The sequence below is a fragment of the Triturus cristatus genome, chromosome 5_1 (assembly GCF_964204655.1).
Source record: "Triturus cristatus chromosome 5_1, aTriCri1.1, whole genome shotgun sequence".
In the NCBI taxonomy this organism is placed as follows: Eukaryota; Metazoa; Chordata; class Amphibia; order Caudata; family Salamandridae; genus Triturus; species Triturus cristatus.
The window spans coordinates 368,203,458-368,222,222 of NC_140587.1; the positions used below are offsets into that span (position 1 = coordinate 368,203,458).

Genomic DNA, 18,765 nt, shown 5'->3' on the forward strand with positions numbered 1-18,765 from the left:
GCACCTCAGCTGCCCTTCGCACCATCATAGCATATGAAGCTTCCTCCTCCATAGCCACGGTAGGAGTAGAAAGCAGATCAGAACCTAGAGAGGTGTCCAGTTCACTGTGCTCACCCAATTCCTCCTACCAGTCCGATTATTGCTCTGGCTGGTCTTGAAAAGGGTCCAACAACCCCTCCCATTTTTCCTCATTTCTAGCCCTTCCAAAATAGGGCTGAGGAAGGGACCAAAGGATTCTGTTGACGCTGGAAATCACTGGCTGTAGGTGCGATCTGACTACGGGTTGTCGGGGATGAGAATGGGACTGACTCCCAATGCCGACAGTGCCAGGATTCTAGGCTCAGGGGCCGGCACCGGGGAAGGTTGCAGTGGCATGACCGGCGTTGGTCCGGTTCTATTACCGGACCTATGGGGGTCATTGGCGGTGCAGCAGCTGGTGTGGAACCCGATGGAGCCCCCTCTGAGCCTACGGGGCCCGAAGGGGTGTTGGTAGGGTCAGGCTGGCCAAATATGAGGCAAATGGTGTCAGAGTATTCTTTGAGCTGGGCAGGGGTCGCTCTGTATACCGGAATTGCAGGGAAGTGCAGAGGGGACCCAGGCGCAGGTTCAGCAGAATGAGGCCTAGAATGTCAAGAGTCCTCTGTCGCATCAGCCGACCAACAGGGAGATGTTGAAGCAGCTTTGGACTTCTTGTGTTTCTTATGCCTCTAACCTGACCTACCCTACAATTTCATCTGGGAGGACGAGGACTTAGGATCCCGGAGCAGTGCCTGGACCGTCTTCTTGACCAGGACTGAGAACAATGCGGTTCCAAGTGCTGGGCTGCAAGTAGCTTTAGGGACCGCTCCCTCAAAGTTTTCAGAGAAATGGCCCGGCAGTCGGAGACAACTTCGAGTCGTGGTCGCGCTCCAGGCACCAAAGCCAAACAAGGTGTGGCTCCATAACCAACATGGTGCCATGACAGGCACCGCACACCTTGAATCCAGAAGTCTTCTTCGACATTTCCTACACGCCAAAAAATGTTTGACAAAACATAGAAACAAATTGCCAAAAACTCACAGAGGGTAGCTCTCTTCACAGATCTGCGCTAACTGGCCCGGAAAGAAAAGAACTGACATCAGCGTGCGGCAGTTACACCTATATAGGTGTTGCAGACATCACAACAGCAGAGACAATGCCGACTACATTACATGGAGCTAACCGACGACACCTACTGGAGCACAAAGGAAATGCTTTAAGGAAAATCTTCCGGATCCAGTCTGATTCCTGGGAGATTCAAAGGTAAGGAATCTGCGGCTAGATATCTCTATCAGATGAGAGAGGAGATAAAAAAGTAAAAAGGTTTGGATAGAAGGGAAAGTTCTAGAGAAACAAGTAAAGGAGAAAGAAGAATTTAGATTATCAGCTATAGATCCTAAATTAAGGATGGAGAACGAACATATAGGTGAGTTATGTATGGTATGGAGAAGTCTATGGAAAATGGTAATGCCAAAAATGTGGGAGGAAGTGAGTGTGAAAGGCGTTATGAGGTGAATTGACATTATTTGTGAGGCGAGAAGCAAATAATTTTGAGGTGAATTTATCAAGTTTGTAAACAGAATGCATATTTTAACTTACCGAAGAATTGGGTTGACTCTTCCTATCTTGCATAAGTGTTTACTAGGGTTTATTATGTAAATGAAATGGAGGATATAACAGAACTGAAATAAGTGAAATTGAGTTTTGGAAAGATAGTTTTAGACATACTAGCTTCTATGAATCCTCAAGAGATGTGTGTGTATTTATGCAGCACACAAACAGTAATAAAGTGAAAACACAACAAAAGAAATTTAGAAAAACAAAAGTACATTTTAATAAATTATCTGACACCAAATTTTCAAAAATCCAATCAGTTGAACCGTAGTTATGAATTTTTAAAGTTTTTAGTCAAGATTAGCGCCTTAAGATCAAAGTGCCAACCGTAGACATCTAGTCACGCAAGAGTGGGTCAAAGCTGAAAAATATTGCTGATGGCATGATGGAGCACAGTTTGGATGCAAGTGGTGGAATGGGCCCGGTCATCGCTTACCTTTGGAATTATACAAAAAGTTTGAGAAGGTAAATGTTTGTGGGGCAAGGCTGCAGGTGTTGTCCGAGAAGGGAGAGTCGTCGTCTGGGAGCTTTGGGTCAAAACTGCCATGAGGAATTATCATGAATCTGAGGGCTGTAGCCGAAGGCAGTTTTTATGAGGCCTGATACCTCTTTGGCAAAGGACCATTGACCAGGATTTGCTGCTGCATAGAAGAACATAGCAGGAGAAGCCGCAGAGTCAATCCAACTGGCAAAAAACCTTAGGCGGATAGGAGAGCTGGGTTGGTCCCACCGGTCTCTTTCTGGTTCTCAGAGCAGCTTTTAGCCAAATTTTATCTCAGTCTTTAGTTTTGGGGTTTGGCCATCTGGGCACCATTAACACCACAACCAAGGATCCAGGACTGGTGGATCAGGCTGGGTCCAGGTGTGGGTTCTAGATGGTGGGAGCCTTTTGTGATCCTGTGACTCTGAACAGGAGGCCAGCTAACTATCCCTTGGGACCACGCTAGTACTTCTAGGTTCAAATGAAGATGCAGGGCTCAACAACAGGGCTTGGTTTTGAGGTTTTAAAGTTGTGCTTGCAGGTGCAGGGATGCTACTCTTGCAGGTACAACAAAGCAGTCTTGTAGAGTGCACAGCAGATCACAGCAGCAGGCAGTCCTCTGAGAGTCCTTCCGCAGGTCCAGGAGTGAACTGAAAAGTTAGTCTCATAGGTCCTAATTTTTTACCCTAGTGTCCTCCTTCTGAAAAGTTGGAGAAGCTTCGAGACAGTGACTTTGAAGTGCAAGGAATGTCCTGACTCCCCTGCCCTCGCTCCAAGCTGGCTGCAGTGACAATGTGGAGGTGATGTCTCTCTTGTGTGATGTAAGAGAACTATTTTTATTTGCAAGTGGGGCTGTGCTCAACCGCCACCCAATCCTCCCAGCACATTTGGCCCTTTCAGGTACAGCTACCTCCACTATTAGGTATTTGTCTGGGTGGTATTAACAAAGTTTAATTGGTAATTATACCCTGTCATGACTGGTTGCAGGCAAAAAAAGGCCAAAGGGCAGGAAAATGTCAAAAATGTTAATCAAAACACCGACTCTACCATTCAATAGGTTTTTTCATTCTGATTCCAAAGATACCAAACATGATAAAGCTCTCTCCTCCCAATTACAAATTACAGCATATTGAATGTATTAAGGAATCTCCAATGTTGTCCTGTTGGAGGGGTAGACCTCACAGTAGGGAAAAATACATTTGGGGGGTTTTCATTACCAGGACATGTAAAAATTAAGTGTATATGCCCAACCTTTTAATCACACTGCACCCCGCCCTGGGGCTATCTAAGGCTAATTAGGGACTGCCTTAGGGGTGACACATATGCAACAAAAGGACAATTTAAGGCTTGGCAAGGGGTATATATTGCCAAGTCAAAGTGGCAGTTTAAAACTGCATTCAGTATGCATTTGCAGGCCTGGGACATGTGCTACTTAGGTGGGTGGCACAACATGTGCAGCAGGACCACTAAAATCATTTAACTAACAAGCAATGAGTATATGGTATACTACTCCACAAGGAATGTATATGTAAATTACATATGCCAATCAGGTGTAAGCCTATAAAACCATGTTTAGAGAGTGAGCAAAAGCATGTTAGCATGTTTTAACTGTGCAAAGTGCACAGAATCCTAAGGCCAAAAGAAACAAATTCAGGACAAGAGTGGGGGGCTAAAAGCAAACATTTTGAGGGTGACTCTGCAGAGAGGGCCAGGTCCAACAGTATGGTGGTGAATGATGTGAAAACTATGTGCTTTAGTTGATAAGCTTACAGTTGATGCAGCTGGAGCTTTGAGGTAGGGGAATGAAGAAAGTATTGCTATTAGGGCTATGGCTATACAGTATCACATAGAATGAGTCATTCTCTTGGTGAAAGAAGTTGTTGTACTTATATACCTAATACAAGTAGGGGTATTAGGTCTTATACTACTATTCTCTCTCATACTAGTCAATCTTTTGAAGAGCCTGGTTTATGAGAAAGCTGTAGGTGCCTGGTTTAGTTAGTTAGGAAAGAGTTTTAGGAAGGTTTCTAAATAGATAAACAATTTATGTGTGAATACTCTGAGACAAACCCTGTAATAATCATAATGGCTTGTGCAATTGTTCTACTTCTTTTGCTAAAATATTTTAAGTGCATGATTAAAAAGTGGGGGGCTTAAAGCAAACATTTTTAAGGGTGACCCTGCAGAAGGGGGCCAGGTCCAACAGTGTGGTGATGAATGATGTGAAAACTAGAAGTTTATGAGCTTCAGTTGATAAGCTTGCATTAGATGCAGCTCGAGTTTTGAGGTAGGTGAATGAAGAAATTATTGCTATTAGGGCTACGGCTATACAGAATTGCCTAGAATGAGACATTCTCTTGGTGAAGGAAAAGGGAGTCAGCAAGGTAATCAAAGCTAAAAGTTGTTGTACTTATATACCTAATAATAGTAGGGGTATTATTACTATTCTCTCTCACGCTAGTCAATCTTTTAAAGAGCCTGGTTTATGAGAAAGCGGTAAGTGTCGGGTTTAGTTAGTTAGGAAAGAGTTTTGGGAAGGCTACTAAATAGATAAACAATTTGGGTGAGAATACTCTTACACTAATCCTGTAATAATCATTGTCTTGTGCAATTGTTCTTTTCTTTTCTCTAATTTCTATTTCTAGTGTATGATAAAAAAAAATAGAAATAGAGGTAATACTAGATTGATGAAATGGAAGAGATCTATGGAAATGGAGATGGAATTAATTAAAGATCATGTCTACAATCAAAGGAAAATAGCAGAGGAGAATTGCATAAAGAAACAGAAAGTGACACCAATGTTGACTGAATGATTTCCAGATTAATACATTTTATTAATATGTACTTAGTGAATATAAAATAATCAGAGGGGGAATTGTGGTTGCTTTTTACTGCAATAATATTTTTGCGGATAAATAATAATGATGAATAATGATTGTTATAGTGGATCCAATACACAAATGCTAAATTAGAATAACAGTTTAAATAAGTTTAATATGATGCATAGAAGTATAGTTATTAATATAATTTAGCTGTGACACGTTTTCATAAAATCACCATACTGGATGACATGGATGCTGTTCTGATACTATTTATCAATCACTCCTTCTCTTTTCTTCCCATCTCGTCCCCTGCTCATCTTCTCTCCCCACAAGCTCCGCAGAGCAAAGACAAGTTGATAGCATAGAATATTTACAGTGTGCATGTATTGTAAATTAACTTTCTAATGTTCCTAACTGTGACACTTCCCAAGGTCCTTACGCTGTAGTACCATTGCTGGGCCATGTATTATTTGCTTTGGTAAAGACTCCATGTTGTAGTGTTTCATATTAGTTTGAAAACCTCTGGATAGCAATAAAACAGAATATATTGGATATTTTGTAGAATGTATTGGTGCTTATGAACCTGCTATGGACACAGAAATCTCTGATTTGAAGAAGAATTTGTGATCATTCCACCATGAGATTGTGTTTTCTCTAATTTGGTATGCATGAATTATGTATGAGTACCCCTTGGTTTTGTGGGGAGGGGGAGATTTTCTTGCGTTTCCTGAACATCTTTGGGCTAGGGATACTGTCGATCTTTCTGATTTTGCACTTCATTCGGCACGAAGAATAATTCTGATTCTGTGTGCTCCATATAACTTGGCATTTGAGTCGTCATGGCATTTGTTCAGTACAGCAGGTTGATTTTGAAATAAAACCCTCTAACCTTTCTCCTAAGCTAGAACTACATTATTGAGGGGTCCCAGTTATAATTATTACTCTGCTTAATTGATATTAGGGTGGGTGCTTTTTAGTGCATGGTCAACACAGAGCATCAGAACCGCCTAAGGTAAAATTTGGGTTGTCTGAATTTTGAGGTGTCTTGAATATTGGGGTATGGGGTTCTACTCCCACAGTGGCTAGGGACAAAATAATACTTACTTCTCCCCCAAAAAAATTGGAGAGTCTCAAAACCATTTCAAAAAGTATCATAAGACCGTGGATGCCTTTTTTTACTCTGATCGCTTGTTAGCCCATCAAATTGATACTTTCAAAAAATAAAAGATTCAACTAATGATGCTTAAGAGGGTCCTCCTTCTACATTGAACCAACCATTGAGTAGAAATTATCAGAGATCTGATTCTGTCTCAATTGAATCAACTTATAGGCACTCTATAAAGAAGTTACAAAACTAGGATTAGAACTGGTATTAGAGAACTAGAATTAGAAGAAGATGATTCTATAGGCCAGTGCGTGCACTGTGCTGCCACCACTATGTCCCTCTGTGATGGGAGAGATATTCAAATCCCTCATATACAAGAATAGGGTTACAAATGTTTGCAATCTTACTGCTTCATTTATATTATTGAGGCGGGAAACAGATTGTGTCTCTCAGGTATCTGTCGTGATGCAGGGATGGAGTCCTGCATGGGACGGGAGACCTCAATCCACGCATTCATAGTTGAAAAATGCCAAATGTTGTTTTGGTTGCAGCCCATGTCCATCAGAGATGAGGGATGTAAAAGAGCTATTCTGTAAATGAATTGGGGGACCATAGAGCTGTTCATTGGACCACTGTATCCTGACACCAATTCCAGAGCACACATTTACAAAGTGGACGCTGTCTAGGACAGCTTCCACCAGGGTTGGATAGGCCTATAGGGCCAGTCTGACAGGTCAGAATGTGGGCCAGTATTTTGGCTGCTTAGGCCTGTTTTATGCTCAGCTTGGCAGGTTTTTCGGTTGATTTCATTGATAGTTGAACCAACATTGCATACCAGCAAGCTGAAATCCATACAGTCCTCCACACCTTGGATATCAATTATGCATATGTTTAGAAATTAAAAACATCCTCAATTTGCAAACAAGGGTTACTTTTTTAGCTATATTTTTCACTGGAGGTGGGGGAGGAGGCACTTCTTTTTGGTACCCAGGTCTACTTTTTTCCCAGTTCGACTCTGGCTTCCACTTTGTGAAGCCAATGTCACATCCTTGAAATGATAATATAAATTTTTTGGGACAGCAGTTGCAGTCACAAAGCATTGATACATGGCATTGTGATGTTTAATGAGGAATATGTCTCTTTCTTGTCACCCACCTCCACCTGAATTGCAATGTCTTACACTTTCCTTTTGGTACATTACATTGTGACGTGTTTTCTTGCAGTCACACATTGTGACTTGTTTTCTTGCAGGCAAAAGTCTTAGATTTTGCGAACTGCAAGTTTCGCCACCACACAATCATTGAATACATAATTTTCCTTATTTTTCTGTAACATATGCAGCATTCAGTATTAGCAACCAAAAATATTAATTAACAAAGTCGAAGTATTACTTCTGCAAGATCACATGTTTTTTGTTCACAAAAAACTATAGATACTAATTCCACTCTATATTTTCTGCACTTCAAGTCTGGCATCCTTCGATAGGTTTTACTTTTGAAATTCATAAAAGAAGTTTTATCGCAATGAAGCACATAGATTAAATGTATGCAATGAGAAGTGATTTATGTGCTTGTTTTTACCCCTGATTGTTGATCCATAGGCTTCAATGTCAAAGGTTCCATTGATAGGAGGAGATGCAGCCTGGATTCTTTTAACACTGATCATAGAATTGCCTGGCCATGTAGAGCCTCTGTACTCTGTAATGTTGCCTCCGTCAACAGCATATTCCTTTAAAACGAAAATGTATTAATTAATAAATGAATTTTAAGAAATACATTATTTTAAAACTATGAACTATCTAAGGTTTAACGCTCTAACATCATTACACAGTTCAGATGGAATGTGTTTTTTTTGTATTGGTCATTATGTCTGAAACAGCATAGCATTGCTCATTGACTTAGCTAAACATCTAATCTAAGTGTGCATTAATTGGACACTGCATGAGTCATAGAGAATGGAGATGTAACCACTGGAATACTGTGCTCTTTTAACAGGTTCACATCGATTGAAAAAAGTGATAGCTGTGAAAAAGAAATTACTTTGTGTCAGTATTATAAATGGGAATAATCATTGACCCAGCATGATCACAGTAAATTATTTCAGCTTTAGTTATGAATTTCCAAGTACTCTTCTTGCTTCACCTTCGTGTCGCCACAGTGGACACAAGCAACAATATATAATTTTAGATTAACGTTGGTACATGCATATGTGCTGTAAACATTCTACAAGAGAATTGGACACCTGCAATGGCAAAACATGGAGCAGGCTTTATAGCACCTCCCAGGAATCCCACCTCAAATGACGCTGTACCAGGCAGCAGGATAGTGAACGTATACAAACCTGAGCAAATGCAACTGCCAAGAGTGGGATGTTAAAAACACAGCCAAGTGATGAGATGGTCACAGTATACTGCTTGTCTACATCTGGCGAAGAAGGCTGGGTCTCATCCACTTGAATGTCATTAATCATTTGTACTGTTATTCCTCTGCTGGCCAATGCTGGAGGTCTTCTCTGTCTAACTGCTAAAGTTATAAACATATACGAGGGAGTCAAACAGCTGGACTGAGGAACACATATATCTGATAATCTTCACTCTATACAAATACTTTTGCCATGAGATCTCGAAGGAATTAAAATATTTACATCATTAACGTGTTGTATATGAGAAATAACATGGGTTCTGCGTTCAGTCTAATTTGCCTTTCTTTAATTATCAGACAGCGACAGAGTATACATGCTACAAAGATAATGGATCAACCACCTGATTTACATGTGGGAGGACCTTAAGTTTGGCTATGGTGGTGACTACTCTGGAGTAAGAAAAAGACACACAATTGATGGATGGAATGCAGAACAAATCAAAACATTCTCCCCCAGTCAAAAGATCTGGGTTAGATCCATAATTATTTTGCTCACCATGCCACCCCAGTTTGGACCTGGCCATATGCAAATCAGTCTTGACTCTGTGCCTCATGGGAACAGTCCAGCCCGAACTGCCAAGCCAGGTCCTCCCTGGACCGGAAACAAGCATCCTAGCACCCCTCCTCAGCCAGGATAGCTTGAATCCAGTGGCACAGTGAGACCGGGACCCACGTCTGGGCATACCCGGCGCACTTAGGGCGAGAAAGCAAAAGACACACAATTGATGGACGGAATGCAGAACAAATCAAAACATTCTCCCCCAGTCAAGAGATCTGGTTTAAATCCATCATTCTTTTGCTCACCATGCCACCCCAGTTTAGACCTGGCCATATGCAAATGGTGGGGGACGGGTATGCCCAGACGTGGGTCCTGTGCTCTCCATGCCACTGGAGTCAAGCTTTCCTGGCTGATGAGGGCTGAAAGCCCGAAACCGGTCCTAGGATGCTTGTTTCCAGTCCAGGCAAGTCAGGGTGGACTGTTCCCATGGGGCTCAGGGTCAAGACTAATTTGCATATGGCTGGGTTCAAACTGGAATGGCATGGTGAGCAAAAAAACGATGGATTTAGGCCCAGATCTCTGTACTGGGGTGAATTTACGACATTGTTCTGTATTCTGTCCATCAATTGTTCTTTTTGCATTTGTCACCCTAAGCGGGATGGGTATGCCCAGACGTGGGGCCCGTGCTCTCCATGCCACTGGAGTCAGGCTATCCTGGCTGTTGAGGGCTGAAAGCCCAAAACCATTCCTAGGATGATTGTTTCCAGTTCAGGGAGGACCTGGCCAGGCAGTTCGGGCTGGACTATTCCCATGGGGCACAGGATCAAGATTGATTTGCATATGGCTGGGTTCAAACTGGAATGGCATGGCTAGCAAAAAAACAATGGATTTAGGCCCAGATCTCTGTACCGGGGTGCGTATGTATGACATTGTTCTGTATTCTGTCCATCAATTGTTCTTTTTACTCTGGAGTAAGGGGCATTGGAGAAATGGCTAAACATCCGCCTGCCCAATCAGAATTGGCGGACAGGTAGACACATTTTACTGTAGTGAAATGGTAATAATAATGATAATAATAATGGTAGTAATAACACCCATCTCCCATGGTGAGGGTAGCATTAAGTTTTTTATTTTCAAAACAAAAATCCAAATACATGGTGCAGGCTGTGTCATGCTAATGCAGCCCTGCATCGAACAGTGAAATGCATTGGCAGGACCCCCCGTGACTGCTGTTCCTAACAATGCATTATAAATAACCACCTACTTAGTGGTCATTTATAAATGTTATGGGTGGTTTTTCCACCAAAGGTATGAAGTATTTGACTCTGTCCAAGTGGTGGAACGACGGGACATCTGTCCATTTATAAATGCCCCTTTGTTGGTAATGCACATACCAATAAGTAGAAAAAGTTACTTCTAAAGGATAACATGTTGCAGTTACACATCTTGTTTACCATTTAGCCCCATCAACCCAATGGGACAGTTAATTTAATTTGACACATTCTACAATGTTTCCGATGTGGAGCTTTATTTTAATTAGATAGTTGAAGGTATCCACACAAAACAAATCTTAAAAATAAAGTAACATAAGTGTCATAGTCAAGTGCTTTCCATTGGCTACCTACAGCTGTAAGGAGTGGGGGTTGAGGCTACTGATTCACTCAGAGAAAAACACTAGGGTTCACAGAAATGAAGGGGAAAACCCTGTTCCAAGCATTTATATTTGCCATGGAATTTAGAGTTGGGTGGGGGCACTGAAATAGCGGCATTTCAGGAAATACTTGCAGGAAACTCACCACTCTGGTCATCTGTGGTAACAGTCTGTCCAATGTACACGACATCCACATACAATGGGTGTGCAGCATCGCTTGGTTCCAAATAAATTAGATACACATTATAGTTGGTTCCATCCAAGTACTGCGTTTGTATCAGGTCCAGCAGATCTATGCATGTGTATGACCAGCTGAAAACAGTGAGAACAAAAGAGTTGTGCATAATAAATACCTATAAACATTTCAGTGTCACAGGCTCAATAAACAAAGAAAGGTTCTGACACCTGATTCACGTGTCTTTTTCTCACCTGCTCTTCCATACACTGAACTTAACAGGTTATGCATAATCTGGCTACCAAAGACATAAGTCAGACTATTCAGCCTCACTAGAAAAAATCCTTCATTCAGTGCTTGACACTAATGAAATCCTACCCCTGCTGGGACCATTAAAGAAAAGATCATATTGGTGAGTCTACTCTTGCATCTGACTTTGTAGTTCTCTGTATCACTACACCATCGAGCTTTCAAATTAGGTCCTTGGGAATAACTTTGTCTACTGAGATATTTCCTCTTGAGTCTGTTACTGCTGAAGCATCTCACACTGATGAATGAGTCTGAGATATCACAGTTTAAAGTATGACTTTTACCATAACCGAGTGTTCCTCTCACATGTCACATGGAACCAGTGGGTACAGGGGGTGCCCTCATTCTCATGGACACCACTATTCCTATGATTGACCCCACCACCCTGAATGTTTGTGACTTCAACCAGCCCAGCCATTTATAAAGTGTATTATTAGTTGGAGTGGATGGGAGTCCACAAGTCATAATGTCACTAAGGTTTCAGTATTTTAAGCCTGAGCTCAACTCAACCCTTGGTGTTAGACAGAGCAAACAGGATTAAGATGGAAAAATGTGTAAATAATTTAGAAGTATCAAAACTGTTAAAATGTCAAAAACACAACACAATGAAAATCCCTTTGCAATTGATAAAAATAGAGAGTAAAGAGTCAAAAATCCAATAAGGGTAACTGGAAATATGATTTTTTTAAATTATAAATGAAAATAGTGCCAAAAAGCATTTTCTGAGTGGGAGTACTGTATACAATGTTGCATCACTGAAGTAATAGGTATTGTGAGAAATCCAAAAATCACACAAAGAAGTGTGGCAAATGAGCCACGGCTATTCAGCAGGAGAGTGGTATGGCTGTGGTATTTAGCCGTTGGTGCATTTTGGAGCCCACTGTCGCAAACATATTATTAAAGCATGGTGCGGGAATGCACAGTCATTAATGGACAACACATTTTCCACAGAAATGGCCACTAGATTTGCACAGAAATGCAGTATTACTGCTAAAACTATATCGGACACTAATGAGAGATAATATGTGGAGTTTCGGTGAATATTTATCAATTGTGCATCATCAGTAAAGTGTCTTTATTGTATTAAAATCTTTGTTTCCATCCTACTTCAGAATTGCAAACAATGTTTCATCTGTGCTTTCCAAACTGGTGATATATTTTGAAATATGTGTACAGTACATTATAGGTGTTTAAGTTTTGTGTGTTGGAAAAGATGGATATCCTAGAACCTTTCCTTTTATACTCCCTATATGCCAGCAAGATTGTCACACAGTTTAGTTTACTAAATTCCCTTAATTTGCAGTCAGGGAAAGAAAAGTACACACCAGTCTCTACATTGAAAGAATAAGGAGCAATTTGTCAGAAAACATGGCCTGATATTTCACATTTGTCTCTGGAGCACATCGATTTTACAAGATAAACACAACATTTGAAGGCATCTTCATTGCTTATTCACCTTCTGAATTCCAGCCTGGTTATGTTGGAGTGCTGCAGAATCCTGAGCCCCCTTACTTGGTTGCACTTGACCAGTACCTTGGCACAATTTAAGGCCAATCATGATGGAGCCGAAGCCAGATACAGAAAGCAGGTTCAACTCAGTCAGAAGTTTTACCTTCTGACTTAGGGCCCAATGTATATTTTGGTGTAGAGGGAACTCTGCTGCAATGGGGATGGAGTTCCTTCCCTGTCAAAATATTGTTTCATTTATGTTTGGGCAGACCATAGTTTGATGATGGTGTAGACAACTCTGTCTCCGTTGTGATCATATTCTTCTGATGGCCTGACGGAGTAAGAGACATCAAAGGTTTGGCTTTATGCCCACCTACCGAATTTGGCTGGGTGGACATACAGCCGTTTTTCAATGACCGCCAATGCAAGGGCATCACACCTGGCTGTGAGAGCTCTGAAAACTGCTCAATGGCCCCCTCGTCCTGAGAGGAAACCCCCATGTTAAGTGAGGCATTGTTTTTTTATTTTCAAAAATAAAATCCAGCTTTAGGATTTTTTTTTGCAAAATAAGAAAGAATTGCAAGTTTGACATATAACTCCATCATGTTGACAGAGCTGTTCATCAAACTTCCAATGCATTTACAGGAACTGCTGTGACGACAGTGCCCATCAATGCTAAAAAAGTCTGCAGGGTCAGTGGACACTTCAAAATTTTATGGGAAGCCCCTCCAGCAGGGTAACAGAGTAATTTACTCTACCAATATAGCGGGAATGGGTTTTCCACTAAATATTAAATCAGGACCTTAGTCTCTGAAATGGAAGTGAAAAATCCTCAGCAGGCCAAGTCAGCAGGCTGTGGATGAGAGAGCTTCACAATTTCAGTTTGACATCGACAAGGATCTGGAGTAGCCATTGACTTTTTGTGGCAAAGCCCTGAGTGGGAGAAATTCAAAATTCCCTCCCAAGGCCGGTCCCTACCGGGCCGGATACTTTTGGCACCTTCACCCAGTTAAGAATTACTATCTTTGGACTTAGTCTCTTTTCTGGGGATCAGATTACCCAAGCGGAGCAAGGCTGTGAGCTGTTGCCAAACAGGGTTTCACGAGGCTGGATACCCTATCCACAATGTTCTTCTTAAATATATTTGCAGCTGCAAAAAATTTCAGAGCCGGAACAACCTGAACCTTTGGCTCGCTGGTAATGCAAATTTATCAGAGTGACTTGGCTGGCTTGTCCTGGACTGCCGTAGGTCGTTCGAGCCAAAAGGTTTCTAAGCCCCAGGGTTTTCAAGATGCAGGAGTACCCTTTGGCACAGCCAAGGGGTCCTTCAGTCAAAAGGGCTTTTAGCAGCTTGCTATGTCCCTGAACAGGAGATCAGCCAACTGACCTTTGGAGTGCACTTCTTTGTCCTGGTTACAGGTGTGAGCAGGCCCAGCCTCTCATGTCTCCTCACAGGCCTCAAAAGCCAGTGCAGTTCTTATTCTGTCTTCCACAGGTCCAGCAATGTTATTATCAAGAAATTCAGGGGTGACACATTTATGCCTAGCACTAGCCTGTGGGCCGGAGTGATTGCTGACTCCCTAACCAATAGGGAAAATGTTCCCAGGGTTAACCATTCTCATGTTTGCAGAAGCTCCTGTGTGCCGTACAGCAAACAATCCCAAGGTTCCCCGGTCTGCATAAATCAAAAATGGAAGAACCTTCCTCATCTGTGCAGAGCTCCTGTGCCTGCCCCAGAGTTATAGCTGTAGAAATAAGCATCTCTCCTCTGTAGTCACTCTAACCTAGTTCTGAGGGCAGCTCCTCTCCCACTGAAATTGGTGCTTGTCTAGCTAGGTGGGCAAAGGAGAGCCCTGACCAGGTGTCAGTTGATATATGCCTGTGTCAGGGTACCTCTTTGAAGTTAATTAAGTTCTTTGGCACAACCCAGATGGTCCTCCTGCCAGAGAAACATAACACCTAACCACATCAACAGCCTTTGTCTCAGCTCTAGGAGCAGGTTCACACCTCATCAAGGGGCTATTAACCCCTCGGGGACAGTTAGCTGCTCATGCAAATGGGCTTCTAGAGACTTTAGGCAGGAAAAATATTTTTAAATGTCCAAGAAAAAGAATTGTTTCCTAGCCATAGATAACATTACTAACTTTAAAAGGCATCCCAGTGCTTTCCTATGGAAAAGCTAACTGTGCCACAGTGAAAATAACTTTTCAATGAAGGTTTAATATTAAACTTTAAATGTCCTGCTTTTACGCACCATGCAATCTGTCTTATGCACAGTAAGAACTACTAAGGGGTGACATTAATATTAAAAAGCCAAGTCAGGCCTGTCAAATCTGCAGTTTGAAATCTGCACAAACAGGTGACAGTGGTAGGCCTAAAGTCATGGTTGTACTGTCAAAGTAGTGGGTGACACAATAGGTGCTGAAGTCCACTAGTGATATTTAACTTAGAGGTCCCGGGTACATTTGGTACCATATACTAGGGACTTATAGGTAAGTTAAATATGCCCATTAGAATATTGCCAATTTTGATATTCCTGTTTTAGGGGTAGGAGCACATGCAATGGAGCCTGGTTAGCAGAGTCCCAGCACACAGAGTCAAAAGGCCAGCAGTATCAGTCCAAATAATGGAGTAATCATGTAAAAAGAGGCATTTTCCTAATGTGGTCTTAAATATCAGAACCTTGGAAAGCCTACTTTGGGTGCTAAGCTATCCCAGTGCCATTACTTCCTCTAGTAAAACACTGATGTAATCACTAACCACCAATTTAGTGATGGCCCATTTCACTGTCACTTTAACCTTGATCAAACCCTATTTGAAAAACACTAACTGATATTTCAGAGGAAGATATACAAGCTAACTTTTTGGTGATGGATGATTGGGGCTCTGTTATTTCTCATTAGTTCACTTTGTCCACCCCAAATCCACTGAATCCAGTTTTGTTAAGGCACAAGGACAAAGTGCAAACATGTAAGAGGACACCCGATACATACATAACATTCTGGCACATATTATCATTGAGAAACTTGGTTTATGATAAGGTACTGAGATCTAAATTTTGTGGAGGTTGCCAAGGACTTGTGATCTCCATCACATATGATAATATGCCCCATAACCTGATGATGTGGTGATAGAGCCTTTCCACATAAGTGAAATCAAACATTTTGGAGGGGTTCACCTTTTGATCTCCAAATGTGCCATCTGCCTTAATGCCTTAATATTAACAACCACATTATTGCTCATACCCTGTCTAATAGAAAACATCCTAAGAGAAGGCTATTTCCAAGGGTCCAACAGATTATTTTTCTGTTTAAAGAAATCTTGTCCATTAGTTTGGTTTCATTGTTAAAGACAGAACTCAGCAATTTGGGAAGGCTTTAATTTGTTCTGGTGGTTTTATTGTTAGATGTATCTTTTTAAGTGACTTTTGTCTACTAGACCAATCTATAAATGTATGATTTATGCTGAAACCCAACTTGTGAAGATCTATTGGCAATGGAAGGTTAGACACAAAATTGTATCAGTTTGATCAATCACAAGACATGTATATTTCTTTATAAGTGAAAATTTTTTATATATGTGTTCAAATCGGGAGATTACATGAACACGTGTAACATTTTTATAGCAAATCTTTCAAAACAAGTTGTAGGGCTTTAAAGAATTATACTATCTCTTTACAATCAACCGACACAGAAAATAGTGGAAGAACCATCATCAGTGAGATAGAAAGACTGTGCTTTGACATAAACCCATTAACATTCCTATCTAGTGTTGCAGTATTTCCTATGTTTTTCTAGAACATCAATGCAATATAAAGTTTTGATCACGAGTCTGCTTTTATACATTAGGAGAACAGATCATTAGGTATACGAGGCTACTCACAAAGGAAAGTTACTTGTGTGAGTAATTTACATGTGTACCTTTAAGCTTACACTTTTGAATAACTTTAACACTTTTGGCTATTCACAAAATCCCAGTATAAAGTTACTCAAAAGTGTAGACTTATTTGTCTCCAGCCCCTGAAAAGGGGTGGATACAAATTAACATGTAGTGTACGTCACTACCCAAAAAAAATTTAGTAAGTCCAATACCACACATGGCCACCCCCTGATACTGCAACATACTCTCATAGAAAATAGCAGAAACAGGACTTAAATGTAAACCCCGAAGGACATAATGATAATTTGATGAGTTTACCGGGGAGATTCCTGTTGACGACCAGGAGAGTGGCGACCTATCCAAAATGGCCGCAGAGATGTATCAACTAGGAAGTGGAGGAGGTGGTCTAGACTACCCGCCACAACGTGAGGACGTGACTCCCATCAAAGTAGGATTAAAAGAGGTAGTCAGAACAAACGCGGGAGGCTGGTGAATAGAGCAAGAGGAAAAGGAATGACAAGAAGACCGAGACCCAGCGGGAGGCAAGGATGAGAGGAACCGCAATGATGAGGAAAGCGCAGAAGAGGTCATGAAGTTGACTCACGAGGCACAGAGGGAACCCCTACATCAGAGAGAAGCACCCAGAGCACTGTGAATGAGACCGATACTCCAAAGGGGAACAAGGAGGCTTGATCTCCCCTTACCATGGCCCTGGAGGGTAGTGGATCCAGGCAAGTGCCAGCGGCATGTGTGTTTTCTTTAAAGGGCTGGTGGGCGGGGTTAAGGGCCACACCAACCTAAGCACAATACCCCCTCACCTAGGCACTGCACAAATAGGGCATTGGTGGAGGTACTCAAATCCTGACCCATTATTAACAAAGAAAAGGCTGAAGCCTGAAATGGTGTTTTGTTTTCTTTCCCTTTCATAACTTCCTGAGTACTGCAACCAGGGTGGAAGCAAACAGCAAGAGGAGGAGACATCATCACTTAAATATTGAGAATGGGGGCATGGCCAAGCATGATAGCTGAGCGGACGTGAGCCACATCAGCTCCAGAGCCCCGAGCCTGCTACGAGCCACAAATACATACATAGAGGACCGCAAAATGGATGGTTCTGTCATTCAGAGACCCGTGGTGACCGGGAACTCCGAGGTTGGCCCAAATTCAGGAGCAAGAAGCGCCAAAGGAACGGACACGCTGCAGGGCTGATAGACAGAAGCGGACCCAAGATGGCACAGAGGCGCTGAAATAGCGGGACCGCAACAGCAGCCCGATCGACTGCGGACCTGCGAAATCCCCGGACCGAAGTGCACAGAAAGGCGTACACACGCCTGGTCCCAAAGAAGTGCAGTAGGAGCCAGACACGGCTCAGCAAGGTGTGTCCCCTGCAAGTCCAGACTGACCTGAGTGGCAGGATGCGCTGTGACACGGCGGGGAGGCACAATGCACCAGCAGCATCGACTTGGGCCAGAAGGGAGCGAGACCCAGCAGTCGAACGTGCAGGGGCAAAGCGGACGGCACCAGGGGGGCCACCTCATGTGTTCAACTCCTTTCTTATGAAGTTGTAAAAGAAGGGTCCTGGGGAGGACTAAGCAGGGAGGCCTTGCCTGACCTCAAGATAGCGCCCGAACAGCAGAAATCCCCGAAGGTGGCCACCACAACTGGGGTGATCTGTGAGCAAAGTTGCTCACGCCAGTAGCAGGCACCCTGGTAGGAGGAGAAGAGGCCCTGCCACCCCAGGCTGGCCGAAGCATCAGGACACACAACGGCTTATGCCACACGTGCCGAGGCAGCTGAAAAGGCACCACTGCACAGCGGGACTAAACAAGACCTGATCCAGCACAGTGCAAGTCACAGTCCTTAGGCCAAAAAAGGTCTCTAGCTACTTTGCAACCACAGATAAGGGCCCTACTCTGTGGGGGGACCAGACGTGCAAAATGGCGCTCACCAGGGAAGATCTGGTGGCTTCCCTCCAGGGACTTTAAATCTGAACTCTGCCTAGAAAGCAAGCAAGATATTCGAGCCACCATGGATCAACTCAAGGCCAACCTAACTGAGAAGATGACAACACTCCAGTACGAAGTGGATGCAGTGGGTTCCAGGGTGTTGGAAGTGGAAGAACATGCGCAGGAATTGGACGCCCGCTTCGCTAAAATGCATGAAACACAGCAGAATCTTCAGACACAGCAGCACCAAGTGCTTTTGAAGGTAGAAGATTTGGACAACAGGTCCCGGAGAGAGAACATCTGAATCCGGGGCCTGGAAGAAGGAGTGGAGGGACCAGACCTAGAAGCCTTTGTGGTGGGCATCTTCGCCGAGATCCTGAGCCCTCGCCAGATGAAA

General features: G+C 42.6%; 1 protein-coding gene across 1 annotated transcript in view; it reads right to left on the reverse strand.

The window, feature by feature from the left end:
* LOC146830898 (fibrocystin-L-like) overlaps positions 1-18,765 on the reverse strand; it is a 1,500,901-nt gene that overhangs the window by 893,679 nt on the left and 588,457 nt on the right. The window contains exons 23-25 of the mRNA XM_085605087.1: positions 10,756-10,922; positions 8,381-8,562; positions 7,621-7,768 (exon numbers count right to left, since the gene is read on the reverse strand). Of these exons, the coding sequence (XP_085461213.1) occupies positions 7,621-7,768; positions 8,381-8,562; positions 10,756-10,922 (497 nt within the window). The remainder of the gene's footprint in view (positions 1-7,620; positions 7,769-8,380; positions 8,563-10,755; positions 10,923-18,765) is intronic.